We start from the raw sequence: 19,505 nt of genomic DNA on the forward strand, positions 1-19,505 counted from the left end.
TTTATTTTGTTTTGTTTTCCTAAAATGTATTTTATGGTCCTATGGGCCAACACTGAACTAGTCTATAAGGGAGATATGATTAAAACAAAATAAAAGCGATCCAGTTACCAAAGATTTCATAATCTGTTTATGGAACACACACTTCTTGAACATCAGGACAGTGGTGCCACTGGCAGCAAAAAGGCTGGTAGGTTCTGCCTGGGGTGTCAAGTTTGGGGTGGGGGCTACTCCACCAGGGAAGGGTTAGTGGGACTCAGGAAAGGGGAGGAAGGCCCCTCAGGCCAGGGTAGGCAGTGTAACAGCTGTCTCCTTGCCTCAGGCATTTCTATCAGACCCCTGGTCCCAGAGCCCCAGGTTTTCTTGCAAATGTTATGTTCTGATGAGGAGATCAGAGGCTGGGTGGACAGAATGAGTAGAACCAGCAGGATAAGGCAGTGAGGTGTAAAAACCAGGGTTTGTGGATGGATATCCAGGGCAGATGTAGACTGCACATCCCTTGCCCTCTGGCAGTTTCTAAGCCAATTAGCCAATGAAGCCAATGGAAGAAGGAAAGACCATACCTTTAAGGGGCAGGTGCTTGGGCCCTGCTGCTGTCCTATAGGGGCTCTTATGGCACTGTTCTAGTTTATGGCCTCTCTGTCCCTTTAATTCCACAGCCCCAGAAGTATTCAGGGTCCTAGACACAGGGAAGCCCAGAACTGGACAGGAACTTCCAGCCTATTCTGCCCAGTGCATAATTACAGAAGCCAGACCCTATATCTAAGACTCCCTGAATATACCACCTCCTTGTATCAAAGAAGCCATGCAGATTGTCAGTCTAAGGGCCACACTTGGTTGGGTGAGATCAAAACTGGGAGGTGGCTCTGGAGGGTCTATAGAGGAACCTGAACCCCCATAACCTTGGGGTACAGAAGGGTGACCAGGCTATACCAATTCAAAGAGAGAAAGACTAATCAGAAGCCTCCTTCTATCTGCTTCTTCCCAAAAACGTTCTGCCTCTACTCCTTCCCCAGAGAAGAAACTTCCACTTCTTCTCAGGAGGCCCTAAGTGTACCCAGGGCTGAGGGAGCATTGAGGGTCCACCTGGGCACTTGTGCCTCCCGTTGCTGGGGACCAGACCTGACCTTTGTTATAACTCATCTCACCATACAGCCAGAGAACTGAAAAAATAAAACATGTTTATTACCACAAAACCTTATTAATACAGGTCCACAATCCCTTACCCAAAACCCTTAGAGTCAGATATAGTTTAGAATTTAGAATTCTTTAGGCTTTAGAAAGATACCAAGATGTGAATGCTGAATATTATATAATGGAGAAGGCAATGGCACCCCACTCCAGTACTCTGCCCGGAAAATCCCATGGACGGAGGAGCCTGGTGAGCTGCAGTCCATGGGGTCGATAAGAGTCAGACACGACTGAGCGACTTCACTTTCACTTTCCACTTTCATGCATAGGAGGAGGAAATGGCAACCCACTCCAGTATTCTTGCCTGGAGAATCCCAGGGATGGGGGAGCCTGGTGGGTTGCCGTCTACGGGATCGCACAGAGTCGGACATGACTGAAGCGACTTAGCAGCAGCAACCAGAGATGTCTGGGGTGACATCTAATAATCCCCCAAATCAATATTTCTGTGAAAAAAATGTGAAAAGGCACATTAGAGGAAGTAAATGAAGAATATGAATAACCCCACTTGACTCTTTCTTTTTTGCTCCATAATGGGGCATGTGGGATCTTAGTTCCCTGATTAGGGATCAAAACTGTGCCCCTGGCAGTGGAAGCACTGAACCTCACTTCCCTTTAGGATTTTTTTTTTCCCTTCCTGCCCCTCTCCCAGGTCATGTTTTGATGACAAATTTGGGAAGACACTTCTAGCTTCCAGAGGTTTTTGTAGATTTCAGAATTGCAAATAAAGGATTATAGACCTGTACTTACTTGCCCATTTACAGAACAGCTCAGTTATTGTTGAGGCTTTGGTGCAGTGGTGAGGTGGCCAGGCTGCAGCAGTCCTCACATCCTAGCTCTGGCATGAATCAGCTGTGGGACCCTGGGCCTCAGTTTCCTCATCTGTACCACAGGAGTATTAATTCCCCCTCACAGTCATGCTTGGAAGATTAAACAGCTTAGTATACAATAAAGTATAAAATAAAGGGCTTCCCTGGTGGCTCAGATGGTAAAGAATCTGCCTGCAATGCAGAAGACCCAGGTTCGATTCCTGGGTCAGGAAGATCCCCTGGAGAAAGGAATGGCTATCCACTCCAGTATTCTTGCCTGGAGAAGTCCGTGGACAGAAGAGCCTGGTGAGCTACAGTCCATGGGGTCTCACAGAGCTGGACACGACTAAGCAACTAACATGTAATAAAGTGCTTAGAACTCTGCTTAGGAAGTGGTTTGCACAGCATATATGGGGCATGACAACATCAGTGAGAAAGACAGACATATAAGACATGTCTTCAGTACAAGTCAGTCATTACAAGCTCACTGCTTAGGTCCCACAGGCCACCAGGGCAGGTTGAGTCTTTTTCTAGTATTACAATTATTCACATCCTTGGCCTTTGAGCCTCCCAGGGCTACAGACACAGAGGTTTCAAACTCCCCACAGGAGGCTCTGTCACACTTTGGAGTCAGCTGAAGGGAGGCAGAGGGTGCTCTGGAAGGGGTCTGACCTTGTGTCCTTTATGACAATGGGACGCGCTATCTCTCTGCCTCGGCTCTGGAGTCCCAACTGCTAGCACATCAAATGGCCCTAAGATTGGATTCTTGTTCATTGAGGGGACAAGGGGTTTCTGCTCCACTGAATATGCAAAGGTGAGGCTGGGCCTTCTCCAGACATATCCTTCATAGGCATTTTCACATGACATAGAGAAAAGGGGTCTTTCCTTACTGTAACAGTAACCTGTGCCTATTGTAAAAATTCAACCATTCAAAAGGATAGGACATAGGGAAACTGAATTGTTTCCCAACCTTCAGTTGCCTGGGACTAACTAACAGGTCTCCAGGTACCTGTCTTCTGAGCTTCTCCTCAAATACAAAAGAATACCACACACCACACATACCACTCACCCTCACATGCACCCCATATATCCTCGCACCCTCAAACATACACACCCACACATCCTCACCTTAACACACCTCCTCAGTTTCACACACCTACCCTTACTGCCTCCCCTATACCCTCACACACCCAACACTCTAATCTATACAAAAGGAGATCATACATATATACAGAACACACCTATGAAAGAGGCAGGCATTCAGCCATTTCTTTCTGATGCTAGCAGCTTCACACATGATGCTGCCGCTATAACTCTTGGATATTTTTCGGGTTTTTCCCTGACTGCCCAGACCCTTGGTTTTCATGTTGGGCAAGTGGGAATAAGAGTAACATTGCCAAACTCATAGAGTGCCTGAGAAGCTCAAGTGGTATTTACAATTAGCATGAAATCACTCTGAAAACTGTCAAGTGTAAGAGGACCTGAGGGATTACTACTGCCCCCCCTTCCCACCCCCCAAACCAGAAATAATTAGACGGCAGGAGGCCTTCAGGCCCCCTAACACCCCACAAAACACTTCCTTGATCTGTGACAGTGACTTCTGTCAGGAGATGAGTTGAGCAGCTCCTGATCTTGCTGGGCTTTGAGAATTATGGGGGTCCTCTTAACCTGCAGGAAGAAAGGAAGGGAGGTGATCCCAACAGGCTCCCCAGCCCTCTTCCAAACCCAGATGGTGGCTTTCTGGAGTGCTCCCTACCCCCTCTGCCTAGGGGCAGGATGGTGGCATGGGGCAGGGGGCTGAGGCCTGGGAAAGCATACACCCCATGCCCCACCCCCATCCTGAGTTCTAAGGCATCTCCGCTGTGTTGGGAACATCTGGGGTTTCCTCTCCCCAGCTGGTCCATACCACAGTCACCTGGGGGTTGCTCGTAAGGTTCCTTATTCCTGGCTGTGGAGAAAAAGAACACAAGAGACCCAGTGAGTGTTGGGTCCCCACCATCCCTCTTCCTCTCCCCAGCTGGGCCTTTTCCCAAGTCAGTCCCAGGTCTCCCCTGACTGTGGGATCCACAAGGTCCTCCTGGTGGTGTGCAACTGGGGTAGGGTGGGGACATGTGGACTTTTCTACAGGTGGGGGACAGGGGGCAGGACCTCAGCAGTAGTTGCTGCTCCCAGGAGAAAACTGTTCTTGCTGTCGCAGGGAAGGATACATTGTATTGTTCCCTAAAAGGCTGTACCAGCCAGAGGGCTTCCCACTCCTTTGTTCCTTACCCACCTACCTTGAAGGCACTTGGTCAAACTCACACCACCACCAATCACCAGCAAGATCAGGATGAGAGAGAGAACCACGGCCGTAAGTCTTGGATGAGAGGGCATTTCTAAGAAAGACAGAAAAGTGAGCACTCCCAGATCATGGGCCTGTCTCTGGTCCCCTAGGACCCTCCCCTTCCGCTCCTCAGCCCCTCCCGGCCAAGCCCAGCTTCTCACCCCAGGACACAGTGAGCGTGTGATTCAGGCTGCAGTGCTGCACGTGGCATGTGTATTGGGTCTCATCTCCAGCCGGCACCCACACGGCCATCCACGTCTGATAGGTGCCATCTCCACTGGGGCGTGCCTCCACATACTCAAGCTTTGAATTCAACTTCTTCTCACCCAGCCACCAGCTCAGTGTGATGTCTTGTGGATAGAAGCCCAGGGCCCAGCACCTCAGGGTGGTACCCCCGTCCTGGGCTGAGTGCTTTGTCACCCGTACTGTGGGTGGTTCTGCAAGGAGAGGAGGGAGGAAGACTGCTGAGTGGCTGTTCTCTGTCTATCCCTTATGCTTAATTCTGGGCTCCTCCAGCATCTTCCAGGGTGGAGGACAAGGAAATGGGGACAAGGTCTCTCTCTAGGGGAGGTACCCAATCACTGTTGCAGGCAGGGATGACTGATTTCCAGCTGTTACAAAGAAGCATTGACCTGTTAATTGCCATGAAGGGGACTGACTTCCTGTCCCCAACCTCCAAGGACCTACCTCTGTGGGGCTGTTGGGTCCTAGATACACCCCCTTCTTTCTACAGAGATCCTAGGGTTTTCTCAGTGACTTTATTTACTTCCTCTGTGACTTCCTGCATACAGTAGGTATCTAATCAGTTCAGTTCAGTCACTCAGTCGTGTCCAACTCTTTGTGACCCCATGGATTGCAGCACTCCAGGCTTCCCTGTCCTATCACCAACTCCTGGAGTTTGCTCAAACTCATGTCCACCGAGTCGATGATGCCATCCAACCATCTCATCCTCTGTCATCCCCTTCTCTTCCTTCCTTCAGTCCTTCCCAGCATCAGGGTCTTTTCAAATGAGTCAGTTCTTCCCATCAGGTGACCAAAGTATTGGAGTTTCAGCTTTAGCATCAGTCTTTCCTTTGAATATTTGGGGTTGGTTTCCTTTAGGATTGACTGGTTTCATCTCCTCACAGTCCAAAGGACTCTCAAGAGTATTCTCCAACACAACAGTTCAAAAGCATCAGTTCTTCAGCGCTCAGCTTTCTTTATAGTCCAACTTTCACATCCATACATGACTATTGGAAAAACCATAGCTTTGACTAGATGGACCTTTGTTGGCAAAGTAATATCTCTGCTTTTTCATATGCTGTCTAGGTTTGTCATAGCTTTTCTTCCAAGGAGCAAGCGTCTTTTAATTTCATGGCTGCAGTCACCATCTGCAGTGATTTTGGAACCCCCCAAAATAAAGTCTCTCACTGTTTCCATTGTTTCCCCATCTATTTGCCATGAAACACAGTTCTGCCCATCAATAGAAAATTGGATTAAAGATTTACTGAGCATGGCCCAGTAGAAAAGAGTTTCAAAAAAACATCTACTTCTGCTTTATTGACTATACCAAAGCCTTTGACTGTGTGGATCACAACAAACTGTGGAAAATTCTTAAAGAGATGGGAATACCAGACCACCTGACCTGCCTCCTGAGAAATCTGTATGGAGGTCAGGAAGCAACAGTTAGAATTGGACATGGAACAACAGATTGGTTCCAAATAGGAAAAGAAGTACGTCAAAGCTGTATATTGTCACCCTGCTTATTTAACTTATATGCAGAGTACATCATGAGAAACGCTGGGCTGGAAGAAGCACAAGCTGGAATCAAGGTTGCCGGGGTATCAATAACCTCAGGTATGCAGATGACATCACCCTATGGCAGAAAGTGAAGAACTAAAGAGCCTCTTGATGAAAGTGAAAGTGGAGAGTGAAAAAGTTGGCTTAAAGCTCAACATTCAGAAAACGAAGATCATGGCAGCCAGTCCCATTACTTCATGGTAAATAGATAGGGAAACAGTGAGAGACTTTATTTTGGGGGGCTCCAAAATCACTGCAGATGGTGACTGCAGCCATGAAATTAAAAGATGCTTACTCCTTGGAAGGAAAGTTATGACCAACCTAGAGAGCATATTAAAAAGCAGAGACATTACTTTGCCAACAAAGGTCCATCTAGTCAAGGCTATGGATTTTCCAATAGTCATGTATGGATGTGAAAGTTGGACTATAAAGAAAGCTGAGTGCTGAAGAATTGATGCTTTTGAACTCTGGTGTTGGAGAAGACTCTTGAGTCCCTTGGACTGCAAGGAGATCCAACCAGTCCATCCTAAAGATAAGTGCTGGGTGTTCATTGGAAGGACTGATGTTGAAGCTGAAACTCCAATACTTTGGCCACCTGATGCGAAGAGCTGACTCATTTGAAAAGACCCTGATGCTGGGAAAGATTGAGGGCAGGAGGAGAAGGGGACAAAAGAGGATGAGATGGTTGGATGGCATCACCATTCAATGGACATGGGTTTGGGTGGACTCCAGGAGTTGGCGATGGACAGGGAGGCCTGGCGTGCTGCGGTTCATGGGGTCGCAGAGTCGGACACAACTGAGCGACTGAACTCAACTGAATAATGAGTGACATTGAACATCTTTTTATGTATTTGTTGGTCATCTGTATGTCTTCTTTGAAGAAATGTCTACTTAGGTCTACTCATTTTTTGATTTTTTTTTTTTTTTTTTAAATATTTGAGCTGCATGTTCTATTTGTATATTTTGGAAATCAATCCTTTGTCTGTTGCTTTGTTCACAAATATTTTCTTCCATTCTGAGGGTTGTCTTTTCCTCTTGTTTATGTTTTCTCTACCATGTAAAAGCTTTTAAGTTTAATGAAGTCCCATGTGTTTATTTTTGTCTAGGAGGTGGGTCATTACTCTAGGAGACAGGTCAAAAAGGATCTTGCTGCAATTTATGTTGAAGAGTATTCTGCCTGAGATTAACATTTGAATCATTGGACTCAGTGAAGCAGACTGCCTTCTGCAGTGTGAGTGGGTCCATCCACTCAACTGAAAATCTGAACAGAACAAAGAGGTTGAGTAACAGGGAGCTCCACTAGCGTGACTGCTGAGCTGGAACATTGGTCTTTTCCTGCCTTCAGAATCAAACTGAAACACTGACTCTTCTTGGGTCTCAAACTTTCTAGCATTTGAAGGAACCATACCACTAGTTCTCCCAGTTCTCAGGCCTTTAGTCTCAGACTGGAACTGCAACATTGGCTCTCCTGGGTCTCCAGCTTGCCAACCGCAGATGTTGAAACTTAGCCGCCATAGTCACATGAGCCAGTTCCTTAGAACACAACTCTTTCTCTCTCTCCATGTAGCCTGTTGGTTCTGCTTCTGTGAAGAATCTCACTAATCTCCCAGGTGAAGGACATAGGACAAACCTGGTGCTAAATGAGAGTTCCACAGTACTCTAATGCACACCTAAATGAGAGTTCCACAGTACTCTAATGCACACCAATATGGTGCTTTGGAGAGGCAGCGGCTATTATTACTATCCTCATTATACTGATGAGGAAACTCAAGTGCAGAGAAGGCGAGTAACTGGCAGGAGGTCACACAGCCAGTTAATCTTGGAGCTGGGATGCGCTATCTGGAGGCTAGGCTCCAATGCCTGAGCTCTGTCCACCATGCCCTGCTCTCACAATCACATCTTCTACTCCTGATGTTATCTGTCCTGTCCTCCCTTTGAGGAATATCCTATTACCTCAGCTGATTCACGTCCCACCATTCAATTGCCAGACATCCATGGTGTCCTGGGTGTTGTGATCAGCTCCACCCCTGGCAACCTCAGCCAGAAAGGCTTTCACCCTAGGCACCCCCAAGCACCCACTTTCCCTAGTGTCCACCCCAGCCTTTGTGTCTCTAGCCTTGTTGGCTGGGGTCAGGAGAAGTTTATGATGCACCTGGAGTCTGGGGAGCACATTGAGCATGAGGGGTGTGAGGGCAGAAAGGGGAAAAAAGCTTAAGCTTTCCTGTCAGTCCCCAGTGGTCTAGGGAGAGGTGAGGGCTGCTGTTCTCCTGGAACCTGAGATCTGTTTCCCAAGGAGCAGAGTTACAGGTTGGTAAATCCCCAAAGGATTTTAGGAGGACCTAGTTTAACCCACTTGCTCTGCAGATGAAGAAAATGAGACCCAGATTAAGAGACTTTATTCCCAAGACCACTTTGGAACAGGGGAGACTCCAGAACTCTGCACTCTATCTTATTTGGAGCGAAGACCTGAGGTCTGGGCTTTGTTCTTAGTCTGCAGCAAAAAACAGTTGGCTAGCTGGCCATCTTTCTGGATCCCAGAGGGCTTGCCTGGGCCAGGGGGACACAGCCTGGGGACGCAGCCCACCTCTCATTCCCCAGAGACTTGTCTGTCAAATGGGATGGCTCTTGAGAATGGGAGCATGGGGCCAATCTACATTGCCACAGGCTGAACCTTACCTCTCCGGGTGAATCTCTGGCCTCCCAGCTCCAGGTATCTGCGCAGGGAGGCGAGGCAGGGGCCTTCCAGGTAGGCTTTGTTGTACTCAGCATAGCAGTGCTCTGTCTCCATTCTACGCTTGGTCAACAGAGCCACGGGGTTAGCTGACACCCAACTCAGAGTTTCCATGTCCAGTGACACGTGGTCTTGCCCATCATAGCCAAACTGCCAGAAGCTGTTGGAGTGGCCATCTTCCTGGATCTCACAGCCAAACATGCGGTGAGTGCTGTGCATGCCTGTGAGTACAGGTAAGAAAGCTGGCACTAGTGGGGACTGGGGGTCAAGTCCCTGATAGCCAGGGAGAAGCCCACCACCCACAGGGACATCAAAAAAGTAGAGGGACAGGGCATCATCATTTAGATAAAAATCCCCCAAGTAATTTTCATAAGCAGCCTGGGTTGAGAAACCTGCTAGGCCTCTCATGTGGGACAAACACCCCAGTTCATAATTAGACACATCCTTATTTCATATCCCACACTACTTGAACGTGAAAGTGAAAGTTGCTCAGTTGTGTCCGACTCTTTGTGACCCCATGAACCATACAGTCCATGGAATTCTCCAGGCCAGATACTGGAGTGGGTAGCCTTTCCCTTCTCCAGGGAATCTCCTCAACCCAGGGATTAATCCCAGGTCACCCACATTGCAGGCATATTCTTTACCAGCTGAGCCATCAGGGAAGTCCACCTGTGGGTGTCATGCCATGCTTATTCTGGGGGCCCTTGGCTGATGCACAGCCCTTCTCAGTCTCAATCTTTTATATCCTTTGTATGTACTGATTCTGAGGCCTCTGGGGACCTGAGGCTTTTAGTCTGGGCATTTGGGTATCCAGGCACAGAGAGGGATGGTGTTGTGTGAACAAGCTGTGCTCCATAAGCACTTCATTCAGAATAAGCAGCGGCCCTGGTGGTGGGCCCAAGTGCACTGTTGCTGAGAGGGGGAAGCTGAGGTGGTGCCAGAGGGCCTGGGGGTACTGCATGAGTGAGGATGAGGCAGGAAAATCCTCTCCCCATCAGCTGAGTTTCAGAGCCCAGGTTAGCTAAGGGGTAGGCAAGGGCTGAGGGGGAGACATCATGGGCCCCCAGCTCCTATGATGCTTGCTGCACTGGCCTGTGTGCTGGCTGCTGAAGCCACAATGGATTTTGAGGCCCTGAGGCCCCTGCTTGACTGTGGGGGAAGGAGACTGAAAAGAGCCAAGTATCAGAGGCTTGCCCCACACCCTCTGACAAACATAGCTGCCAGGAGAGTGAGCGTGCAGAGGGTGAAGGAAGGAGAATGGGGCGTCCACCCAACGTACCGCTGCTGTGGTTGTGGTAGCCCATCATTCTCCATGTCTCCACCTGATGAAGCTCTGCCCATTTCCTCTGCTTCTTGGTCTCCTTCTCCCAGTACTTGGCATTCATGGGCATAATCCATGGAGCCTGGGGCTCAGCTTTGTCCACACGACTGTCATACCGGATAAAAGGCTGATCATCCACGTAGCCTACAGCCTGAAACTTAGGGAGGCTCGGGTCCGGCTCTGACAGGTCCAGGTAGTGGTAGCGGAGGGAGTGCGTCCCTGTGGAAACACAAACTGGTCTTGGGTTCACATAGACGACCAGGATCTGCACCAGGCCTCAGTGTGCTGGGTGAGGTTGGCAGTAGAAACTTATCCAAGAGAATTTATTATGAGCAAGAATGTGTGTGTGCGTGCTAAGTTGCTTCAGTCATGTCCAACTCTTTGCAACCCCATGGACTGTAGTCCACCAGGCTCCTCTGTCCGTGGGATTCTCCAGGCAAAAAAACTGGAGTAGGTTGCTGCTCCTCCAGGGGCTCTTCCCAACCCAGGGATCAAACATGAGTCCCTATGTTTCCTGCATTGGCAGGTGGGTTCTTTACCACTAGCGCCACCTGGGAAGTCCATTAGCAAGAGTAAGCACTAGCAATTTCAGTGAAAAAAAAACATAAGGGCATCCAAAGAGATTAATATAGAGAGAACCAGTTGAACATTGAGGCCAAAGGTCATGCATTAAGGCTTATGGACTTTATTCTCAGAAAGTTTCTCAGCTCCTCACGCAGGGCCTACTTACTCATACTTTGTATTCATCTCTAGTGAGTGTGATTGTCTGGTTTCCAATTTCTCACAAAAAGGGTGGGATATTTTTAAAAAGTTGGTTGCTTGGGAGCTTAATTTATGTGGTTGCTGCTGCTGCTGCTATGTCGCTTCAGTAGTGTCTGACTCTGTGCGACCCCATAGATGTCAGCCCACCAGGCTCCCCCGCCCCTGGGATTCTCCAGGCAAGAACACTGGAGTGGGTTGCCATTTCCTTCTCCAATGCATGAAAGTGAAAAGTAAAAGGGAAGTCGCTCAGTCGTGTCCAATTCTTAGCGACCTCATGGACTGCAGCCCACCAGGCTCCTCCATCCATGGGATTTTCCAGGCAGTAGTACTGGAGTGGGTTGCCATTGCCTTCTCCAAATTTATGTGGTTAATTAAGCTTAATTCATTGCCCAGATATGCTTGAGAAAGGTTGGACATCATTCTTAGCTTGAACCATTACTGCCAAGCTGGTGGCACCTTGACTCCATTCCCCACTCCCTTCTGTTCCCACAGCAGACATTACTGTGTGTTAGTTGCTGAATCATGTCTGACTCTTTGTGATCCTAGGGACTGTATCCCAGTGGGCTCCTCTGTCCATGGGATTCTCCAGGCAAGAAACCTGGAGTGGGTTGCCATTTCCTTCTCCAGGGGATCTTCTTGACCCAGGGATCAAACCCAGGTTTCCTGCATTGTAGGCAGATTCTTTACCATCTGAGCCACCAGGGAGGCCCAAGACTAGTTGATCTCTTATCTCTTTGAGTCTAAATGCTGCCTCTCTACCGTAACTCCAAACTCATTGATTTAACTTGGTGCTGGAGATGAAATCTACTTAGCAGCCAGTCCTGAGTCAAGCTATTCAAATAAATGCTGTATCTTAAACTCAGGTCACATTTCTCAGAGATATCCCTGGCTTACTTTCGTACTTTTAAAAAACTTTTGCTCAGAAGTTTTTATCCCCTAACACGCCTGTCTCTGTGTTATTTTTCTCCAGAGCACTGGAGAGAGTATGCATTTGCACTGACTAGAGAGTATGCATTTGTTTGTCTTGTTAATGGACTCTTTCCTCTGCAGTGTCAGCTCTCCAAGGGCAGAGATTCCTGTATGGATTGTTCTGTTTCCCCAGCACCTAGAACAGCTTCTGGCATACAGTGGGTGCTCATTGGTTGAACATTCACATGTGAAAAGAGTCAAACACATCTCTACACTCACAGCTCTCTTTTTATTGCCTCCTTGTTACTTCAGGCTATACCAAACTCTGGCCAGGTCCTCTGTACCTGCTGTTTTTTCTGCCCTAGGCATCCCCCTTTCTGCTTTCTCTCAGCCACTCTCCACATCCCTCAGGTTGCAGTCAAACATCCCTTCCTCCAGGAAGTCCTCCTGATTTCAGCCTGATGTCTCACAGAGGGATCTCAAGAGTGTCCTGTGCTTCCTGTGAAACTATGGATTTCATGAGGGTGGGAAGTCCATCTGCCCTCTATTTATCCAGGACCTAGCACACAGCTGGCAATGGCACCCCACTCCAGTACTCTTGCCTGGAAAATCCCATGGATGGAGGAGCCTGGTGGGCTGCAGTCCATGGGGTCGCTAGGAATCAGACATGACTGAGCGACTTCACTTTCCCTTTTCATTTTCATGCATTGGAGAAGGAAATGGCAACCCACTCCAGTGTTCTTGCCTGGAGAATCCCAGGGACGGGGGAGCCTAGTGGGCTGCCGTCTATGGGGTCGCACAGAGTTGGACACGACTGAAGCGACTTAGCAGCAGCAGCAGCACACAGCTGGAAGTTGCTAAATTGGACAAAAAACAAGAACATGAATGGTATGAGGATAATCAGAGTTGCTATTTTTGGTGACCGCTGTGCCTGCACTGGTTTAACTCCTCCTCATTCACTATTTTAGTTCATCCTTACAATAAACCTAAGAGGTCAGTGTGATTGGTCCCATTTTACAGATAAGGGAATCAAGGCCCAGGGGAGACCAAGTGTAGTACTCAAAAGGCATGTACTAGAATGAGGGCAGCCCAGATTCTCTCCCCAGGGACTGCTGTCTTCTTCTAAACTGAGAAAAGGGATGCTGTCTTCTCATGCCTGGAGAACCTCCTCATGGGAGGCAAGAGTGGTCAATGTTAGGAGTGTTTGAGTGAAGGTTAACGTCAGGCCTGAACTGATGTGGGCCTCCTGGGAAATGACTGAATTATCTCTCGTGGTGCTGTTTCCTTGCACATCTTTGAGTTGCTCAAAGGGCAGTGTGGGGGTACTCCTGTGCTGGCAGCTGTGAATGGGCACAAAGTTCTTTGGGGGAGAACAGAGGCTATGATTTCTCCACGTCAAGGTGATCCACCCACTCCTTGGTTCTGATCTGCAGCAGCTCTACCTGCCCTGGAAGTGAGGGACAGAAAAGATCCTGTGTCTTTGTGTAGCTGCTGGGACTCCTGGGTAGTGAGGAATCTGTACAAGCTGGGCCTCCAGTCCTGCCTCCCTCTCCACAGCTCAGAAAGCATAGTGGGGTAGGCTGAAAAATGCCCCCCGAGATATCCCTGCAACTGTTGAATATTAGTTTATATGGTAACAGGAGTTTTGCAGATTAAATTAAGGATCTTGAGATGGAGAGATTATCCCAGATTGTCTAGGCAGGCCCTAAATGTGTCCTTAGAAAAGGGAGGGAGAGGGAGATTCCAGCAGAGAAAGATGCAGGAAGGCACTATGTGCCAAGAAATACAGTTCTAGAATGGAAAGGCCTCCTCCAAAAGGGAATTCTTTATAAAAGACAGGAAGGAACCAGCCATATAAGGATCTGACAGCATTCCAGGTCTGCAGAGGGGAGAGCCAGTGCAAAGGTCCCAAGTCAGAAGCATATGTCAGGTGTCCCGAGGCTGCTGCAAGAAGGCAGGGAAAAATAAAATGGTGCTGTGATTCAGTGTAGCAGATGTGGGGTGAAGGAAGGGGCTGAATTCTGAATCTTTCCCAGGCTTGTCCAGATCTGGCCTGGCCCTCCTTGCCATGAGGGGTCTGGTTCCTGGAATCTGCTCTGCCCTGGACTACTTACCATGGCCTACATCCTGGCATCTGGTACCCATCCTGGGAGTCAGGGACCTGCTTTTTAGAACAAGTTCATGACTGTGGCCTGCCTCAGTTGACTTTCAGGTACTGCTTCCCATGTACCCAGTGAGGGGCCTGTCACCCTTCCCTCCCTGAAAATCCTACCAGTCTCTGCTCTGCCTACCAGATAGTCTTGAGAGTCCAGCCTGCTCTCTGTGGGGGCTCACATACTGCTCATTGCCATTTTTGCCTAGGAGAACAATCTCAGCTGGGACTAGATTGCCACCTGCTAACTGGACCCAAGTGGAATCATCATGCCTTGGGCTGCAGCCCACAGTGAAGCAAAAACAGCTGAGGAAGGCCACCTCCCTGGCTTTGGAGGTGATACCACCTGCCAGGCTGGGGTCAGTGTCAGGCACTGTGAGACCAAGGCAGGAGGAAGTGGGGGCTACACGGCAGGCATCCAGCGGTATCTGCTCCTGCAGTGACATGGCCTAAGGAAGTTGCTACATGCCCATTGTTGTTTCAGGGCCTGCGTGAACATTAGTTTTTCCCCACTTCCACCCTAACTCTCCACTTCCTAGTCTCTTGGCCACATGGCTGGTCTTCAAAAAGGAGCAGTCCTGTACCCCATTAGCCTAGCCTCCTTCTTCCTCTGACCATGGTTGGGGAGGAAGGAGCCAGTCCCTTTGCCACCCAGGCCAGGAGATGTTTTTGTGTCTGCCCCACCTCTGAAAGAGATGGGAATACAAGACCACCTGACCTGCCTCTTGAGAAACCTATATGCAGGTCAGGAAGCAACAGTTAGAACTGGATATGGAACAACAGACTGGTTCCAAATAGGAAAAGGAGTATGTCAAGGCTGTATATTGTCACCCTGCTTATTTAACTTCTATGCAGAGTACATCATGAAAAACGCTGGGCTGGAAGAAGTACAACCTGGAATCAAGATTGTCCGGAGAAATATCAATAACATCAGATATGTAGATGACATCACCCTTATGGCAGAAAGTGAAGAAGAACTAAAAAGCCTCTTGATGAAGGTGAAAGAGGAGAGTGAAAAAGTTGGCTTAAAGGTCAACATTCAGAAAACTAAGATCATGGCAGCCAGTCCCATCACTTCATGAGAAATAGATGGGGAAATAGTGGAAAGTGTCAGACTTTATTTTTTTTGGGCTCCAAAATCACTGCAGATGGTGATTGCAGCCATGAAATTAAAAGATGCTTACTCACTGGAAGGAAAGCTATGACCGACCTAGATAGCATATTAAAAAGCAGAGACATTACTTTGCCAACAAAAGTCCATCTAGTCAAGGCTATGGTTTTTCCAGTAGTCATGTATGGATGTGAGTTGGACTGTGAAGAAAGCTGAGTGCTGAAGAACGGATGCTTTTGAACTGTGGTGTTGGAGAAGACTCTTGAGAGTCCCTTGGACTGCAAGGAGATCCAACCAGTCCATTCTGAAGATCAGTCCTGGGTGTTCTTTGGAAGGAATGATGCTAAGGCTGAAACTCCAGTACTTTGGCCACCTCATGCAAAGAGTTGACTCATTGGAAAAGACTCTGATGCTGGGAGGGATTGGGGGCATGAGGAGAAGGGGACGACAGAGGATGAGATGGCTGGATGGCATCAACGATTCAATGGACATGAGTTTGAGTGAACTCCGGGAGTTGGTGATGGACAGGAAGGCCTGGTGTGCTGCAGTTCATGGGGTCGCAAAGAGTCGGACACGACTGAGTGACTGAACTGAACTGAACTGAACACCTCCCCTACGATCCATATAGCACTGCCAGTCCCTAGCTGCATGGCTCTGAGGAAGTTATTTCAATGCTCCAGGCGTTGGTTTTCTCACCTGTAGGTAGGCTCAATGAACTGACCTGCTCCACAGTGCTGGAGCATCCAATGAGATAATGAACATAAGAAAAAGTTCAGGCATGGGGCAGGCTTCCCAGGTGGCTCAGTGGTTAAAGAAAAAAATGCCCACAGTACGGGAGACTCAGGTTAAACCCCTAGGTCAGGAAGATTCCCTGGAGAAAGACATGGAAACCTACTTGAGTACTCTTGCCAGGGAAATCCCATGGACAGAGGAGCCTGGTGGGCTACAGTCCATGCAAAGGGGTTGCAAAGGGTCAGACATGACTGAGCAACTAAACAACAGGCAGGGACACAGCACCTTCTTAGTCTCAGTCTTTTCCTATTCTGAAGGGAGAGGTGGCCTTGGGAAGGAGACAGCTGGAGTTTGGGGTGGGGTGAGCAAAGATGCTTGGGTCAGCTCTCTGGAGGCCAGGTCTCAGTTCCTGGGACACTGTCCAGAGGCCCTGGCCTCTGTATCCTCTATCCTGGCAGAGTTTCCCCACCCCAAGACAGTCCTCCAGATTCCTAGACAGTGAACATGGTCTCCTGCAGGCTGGGGGCTCCTGGCCTCCACCATCCTATCCTTTCTTTAGCAGGCGGGCAAGGTCTTACCTCTAGGCCATGACTTGTTTTCCAACTTCAGGTTTGCCAGTTCTGCCATCACCACCTTTGCCATGGAAGCTGGGCCATCGGCCACCGAGGGCAACCCCCAGGGACTCTCTACAAGGGGAAAATGGAAAAGGATAGTATGAATCTTAAGGCATAAACATCCTTCCCATCCTTGTGTTCGCTGGGAGAGATAGTATGGAATGACAATGAGAGGCACATTGGAAGGGAAGAGAAACATGGGGGTCTTGTCTCAGGAGTGACGGGAAACTTCCCCAGCAGGCAGGCACAAAGCCAGGAGAGCAGCCAGGACTGGGATGTCTCCATCTGGCTGCCTAACACCACCCGGCAGCTTTGACAATCCTGCCATTGACATGGATTTAGTTGGTTTGGAGGTACAGGAGGGCTGGACACTGGCAGGCGTTGAAACCTCCCAGGAGATGCTCATATGCTGCCAGAAGGAGAACCCATGCACTCCTGCCTGGCTCAGCCCTGCCCAGCTGCTCAGCTAGGCAGCCCTGACCTCTCCCTTTGCAATATTACTCATTTGACAAACATGTTTGTTGTTTAAAGAACACTGGAATGGGTTGCCATTTCTTTCATTTTTTTTTAAAATAACAGATTATATAGTAAATAGGAGAAATGGAACATGCATATACATCTTTGGAAAAATACACATTCATTTTCTGAGGACAGATGTATATTTAGTATATGAAACAGAATACCCAGATACAGAAATCCTCCCCCACATTTTTTATGTTCAAGGACATTTATTATACCATTCTTTTTTAAAAATTAATTTAATTGGAGAATAATCACTTTACAATATTGTGCTGGTTTTTGCCATATATCATCATGAATTGGCCATAGGTATACATGTGTTCCCCCCATCGAACCCGCCTCCCACCTCCCTCCCCACCCTATCTCTCTGGGTTGTCCCAGAGCACCGGCTCTGGGTGCCCTGCTTCATGCATCAAATTTGCACTGGTCATCTATTTTACATATGGTAATGTACATGTTTCAATGCTATTCTCTCAAATTACCCCATCCTTGCCTTCTCTCACTGAGTTCAAAAGTCTGTTCTTTACATGTGTGTCTCCTTTGCTTGGCAGGTGAATTCTTTACCACTAAGCCCCCAGGGAAGCCCTGAATCCTCCTATTGCATTCAGGAGCCTCAACTTGGAGGAAAAAAATAACCTCTTTATTTTCACTAAGCTCTAGCTGAAGTTTGGCCCATTTTCCATGCTGAATGGAAGTTCAGCAGGATTAGCAGAACCTGTGCAGTGGTCCATGATAGAATCCACAGATGTTTTCCAATCATATGACAGTGATTTCAGACACCTGTAAATATGCTTTACTCTCAATACTTACAAATTCTGGGAACTGTAGCTATTTAATTGGTGATTTAATGTGTTAACTTAGAAGCATATATATTACATATCACAAATTTATACTTATAGCTAAAAATTTTAATAGCTTATAAAAATATAATTTGGATCCTTAGGAATCATATGTATTTCATTTATGTATAAAAAACATTCTGAGACAAGGCCCAAGTACAAATATGGTTAAAAACTCTGAGAAAAAGAAAGGAAAAAAATTTCCGAATCTGGATCCCAGTGTTGCCCCCTAGCGTCCTCTCCGGGCCCTATTTTAAATCTGTAAATTGTACATTTTGAATTTTCTACAGCCGAAATGGCTACTTGTACTTGAAGCTTTTAGTACAGAGCCTGGAATAAAGGACATCAGCTATTATTACTGCCGTGACGGTGGACACTCCCGGTCTGTGCTAATAATCTTCAGGTCTCTGGGCAGTTAGGATGGGTGGTGCTCGGTGTGGTGGTAGGGAATCTGGCATGGGAGGGGCGGGGAGAGGATCAGCCCTGCAGTTCTGCGTGCAGAATGGAAACTGGAAAAGGATGGAAATTCCCCGCCAAGTCAATTAAATCCTTGCTGCTCCTCTCACCCGCTACCTCAACAAGGAGCTGCCCGGGCCACACGCGATAACCTCGGCAGGGAGCCAGGGAGACCTATAGCAATGGGCAGGTGCCTCGTCAAGCAAGTAAGCAGAGGCTTGTGCAGATTCCAAGGCCGCGCTCAGATTCCTGCCCCCAAGGAGCTTTTCTCCGGGGCCTTCCTGGAGGACCAGGTCTGGGAGCCGAGTGCGAGCGGCATCCTCCAGACTGGCCAAGGGATCCCCAGGAAACTGTGGCTTTGGCTATCTTGGGTCAGTCAGCTCTCCAACTGACCATACTCTCCTCTCCTCCAAACCCGGAATGGCCTCTGTATTCTTGGAGGATCCTTCCCTAGCAGCTCCCCCGCGGCCGCCGCCGCCCCGCGTTACCTGCCGCTCCCTTCTGCACCAGTCCTGACAGCAGTAGCAGCAGCCGCAGCAGTGAGGGTGGTGGCGGCGGCCGCGGGTGCTGCGCACTCCCGGAACTACGAAGCCACATGGTCGCCAGCCTCACGCACCGCCCGAGGGCGCCGGTCCCCGGGGGGGCCGCCTTCAGTTGTGCTAACGCCGGCCGCGTCCGCTCCCGGGTCCCCGGCGGGTGAGCGCTCAGCTCCCTCTGGGCCGCGGAGGGTGCGACCACATCCTGGTTCAGGTTCAGACTTCCGGCTGGGACTCTATCGCACCACTGGGACCCGCCCCCAGCTCCTCGATGGCTCCCTCTGCTGGGCCTCGGATGAAAAACAGGAACGAAAACCAATCGATTAATTGTGAAATACAGCCTCACAGCCTTTCGTGTATACTACCTCACCAAAGTAGACCAGGCGGTGAAGCTCACGTTACAGCCGTCTGGCAAGTCGAGAGGTGTCTCCGACTACTGTCGTCATTCTAAAACTCTTGTGGTTTCTGTTGGGGACCAAGGCACCGCTCCTGCTAACCTCACTGAGCTTTCTTACCTCCATCCATCAGGGAAGAACGGCGAAATTTCAAATAGAAGTTAGTGAAAATAAAGGTTATTTTCCCCATCTGGGTTCACAGAACCCCTGAATTCTCACTAGGGACTCTCATGTTCAGAAAAATGGTTTTCAGCCCAGCGTTCTCTGATATTTGAAAATTCACAGGGAGGGCTCTGGTGATCCTGATTGGGGTGAGTGAGGGGGACAATTTT

General features: G+C 48.7%; 1 protein-coding gene across 12 annotated transcripts; it reads right to left on the minus strand.

Moving 5' to 3' along the window:
• Positions 1–1,161: 1,161 nt before the first annotated feature.
• Positions 1,162–18,987, minus strand: LOC147369163 (H-2 class I histocompatibility antigen, Q10 alpha chain-like). 12 transcript variants are annotated; one of them, XR_015167283.1, is made up of 9 exons: positions 18,731–18,987; positions 16,393–16,500; positions 10,107–10,367; positions 8,773–9,048; positions 4,479–4,754; positions 4,271–4,369; positions 3,910–3,942; positions 1,936–3,662; positions 1,162–1,631 (listed from the first exon to the last, which is right to left on the minus strand). XR_015167283.1 is itself a non-coding variant. In XM_086411094.1 (8 exons), exons 1-8 carry the CDS (start codon positions 18,837–18,839, stop codon positions 3,658–3,660), a joined length of 1,167 nt encoding a protein of 388 aa, XP_086267220.1. In that variant the 5' UTR covers positions 18,840–18,987; the 3' UTR covers positions 1,162–3,657. The 12 variants fall into 12 exon arrangements, 6 of the variants coding, with proteins under 6 accessions (XP_086267220.1, XP_086267219.1, XP_086267217.1 ...); XR_015167282.1 differs by having other exon boundaries at positions 3,901–3,942; XR_015167281.1 differs by having other exon boundaries at positions 10,107–10,382.
• Between the last annotated feature and the right edge of the window lie 518 nt (positions 18,988–19,505).

The sequence above is a fragment of the Bos grunniens genome, chromosome 7, assembly GCF_055505025.1.
Source record: "Bos grunniens cultivar Pamir isolate PY7600 chromosome 7, Bosgru_T2T1.0, whole genome shotgun sequence".
NCBI classification, from domain to species: Eukaryota; Metazoa; Chordata; class Mammalia; order Artiodactyla; family Bovidae; genus Bos; species Bos grunniens.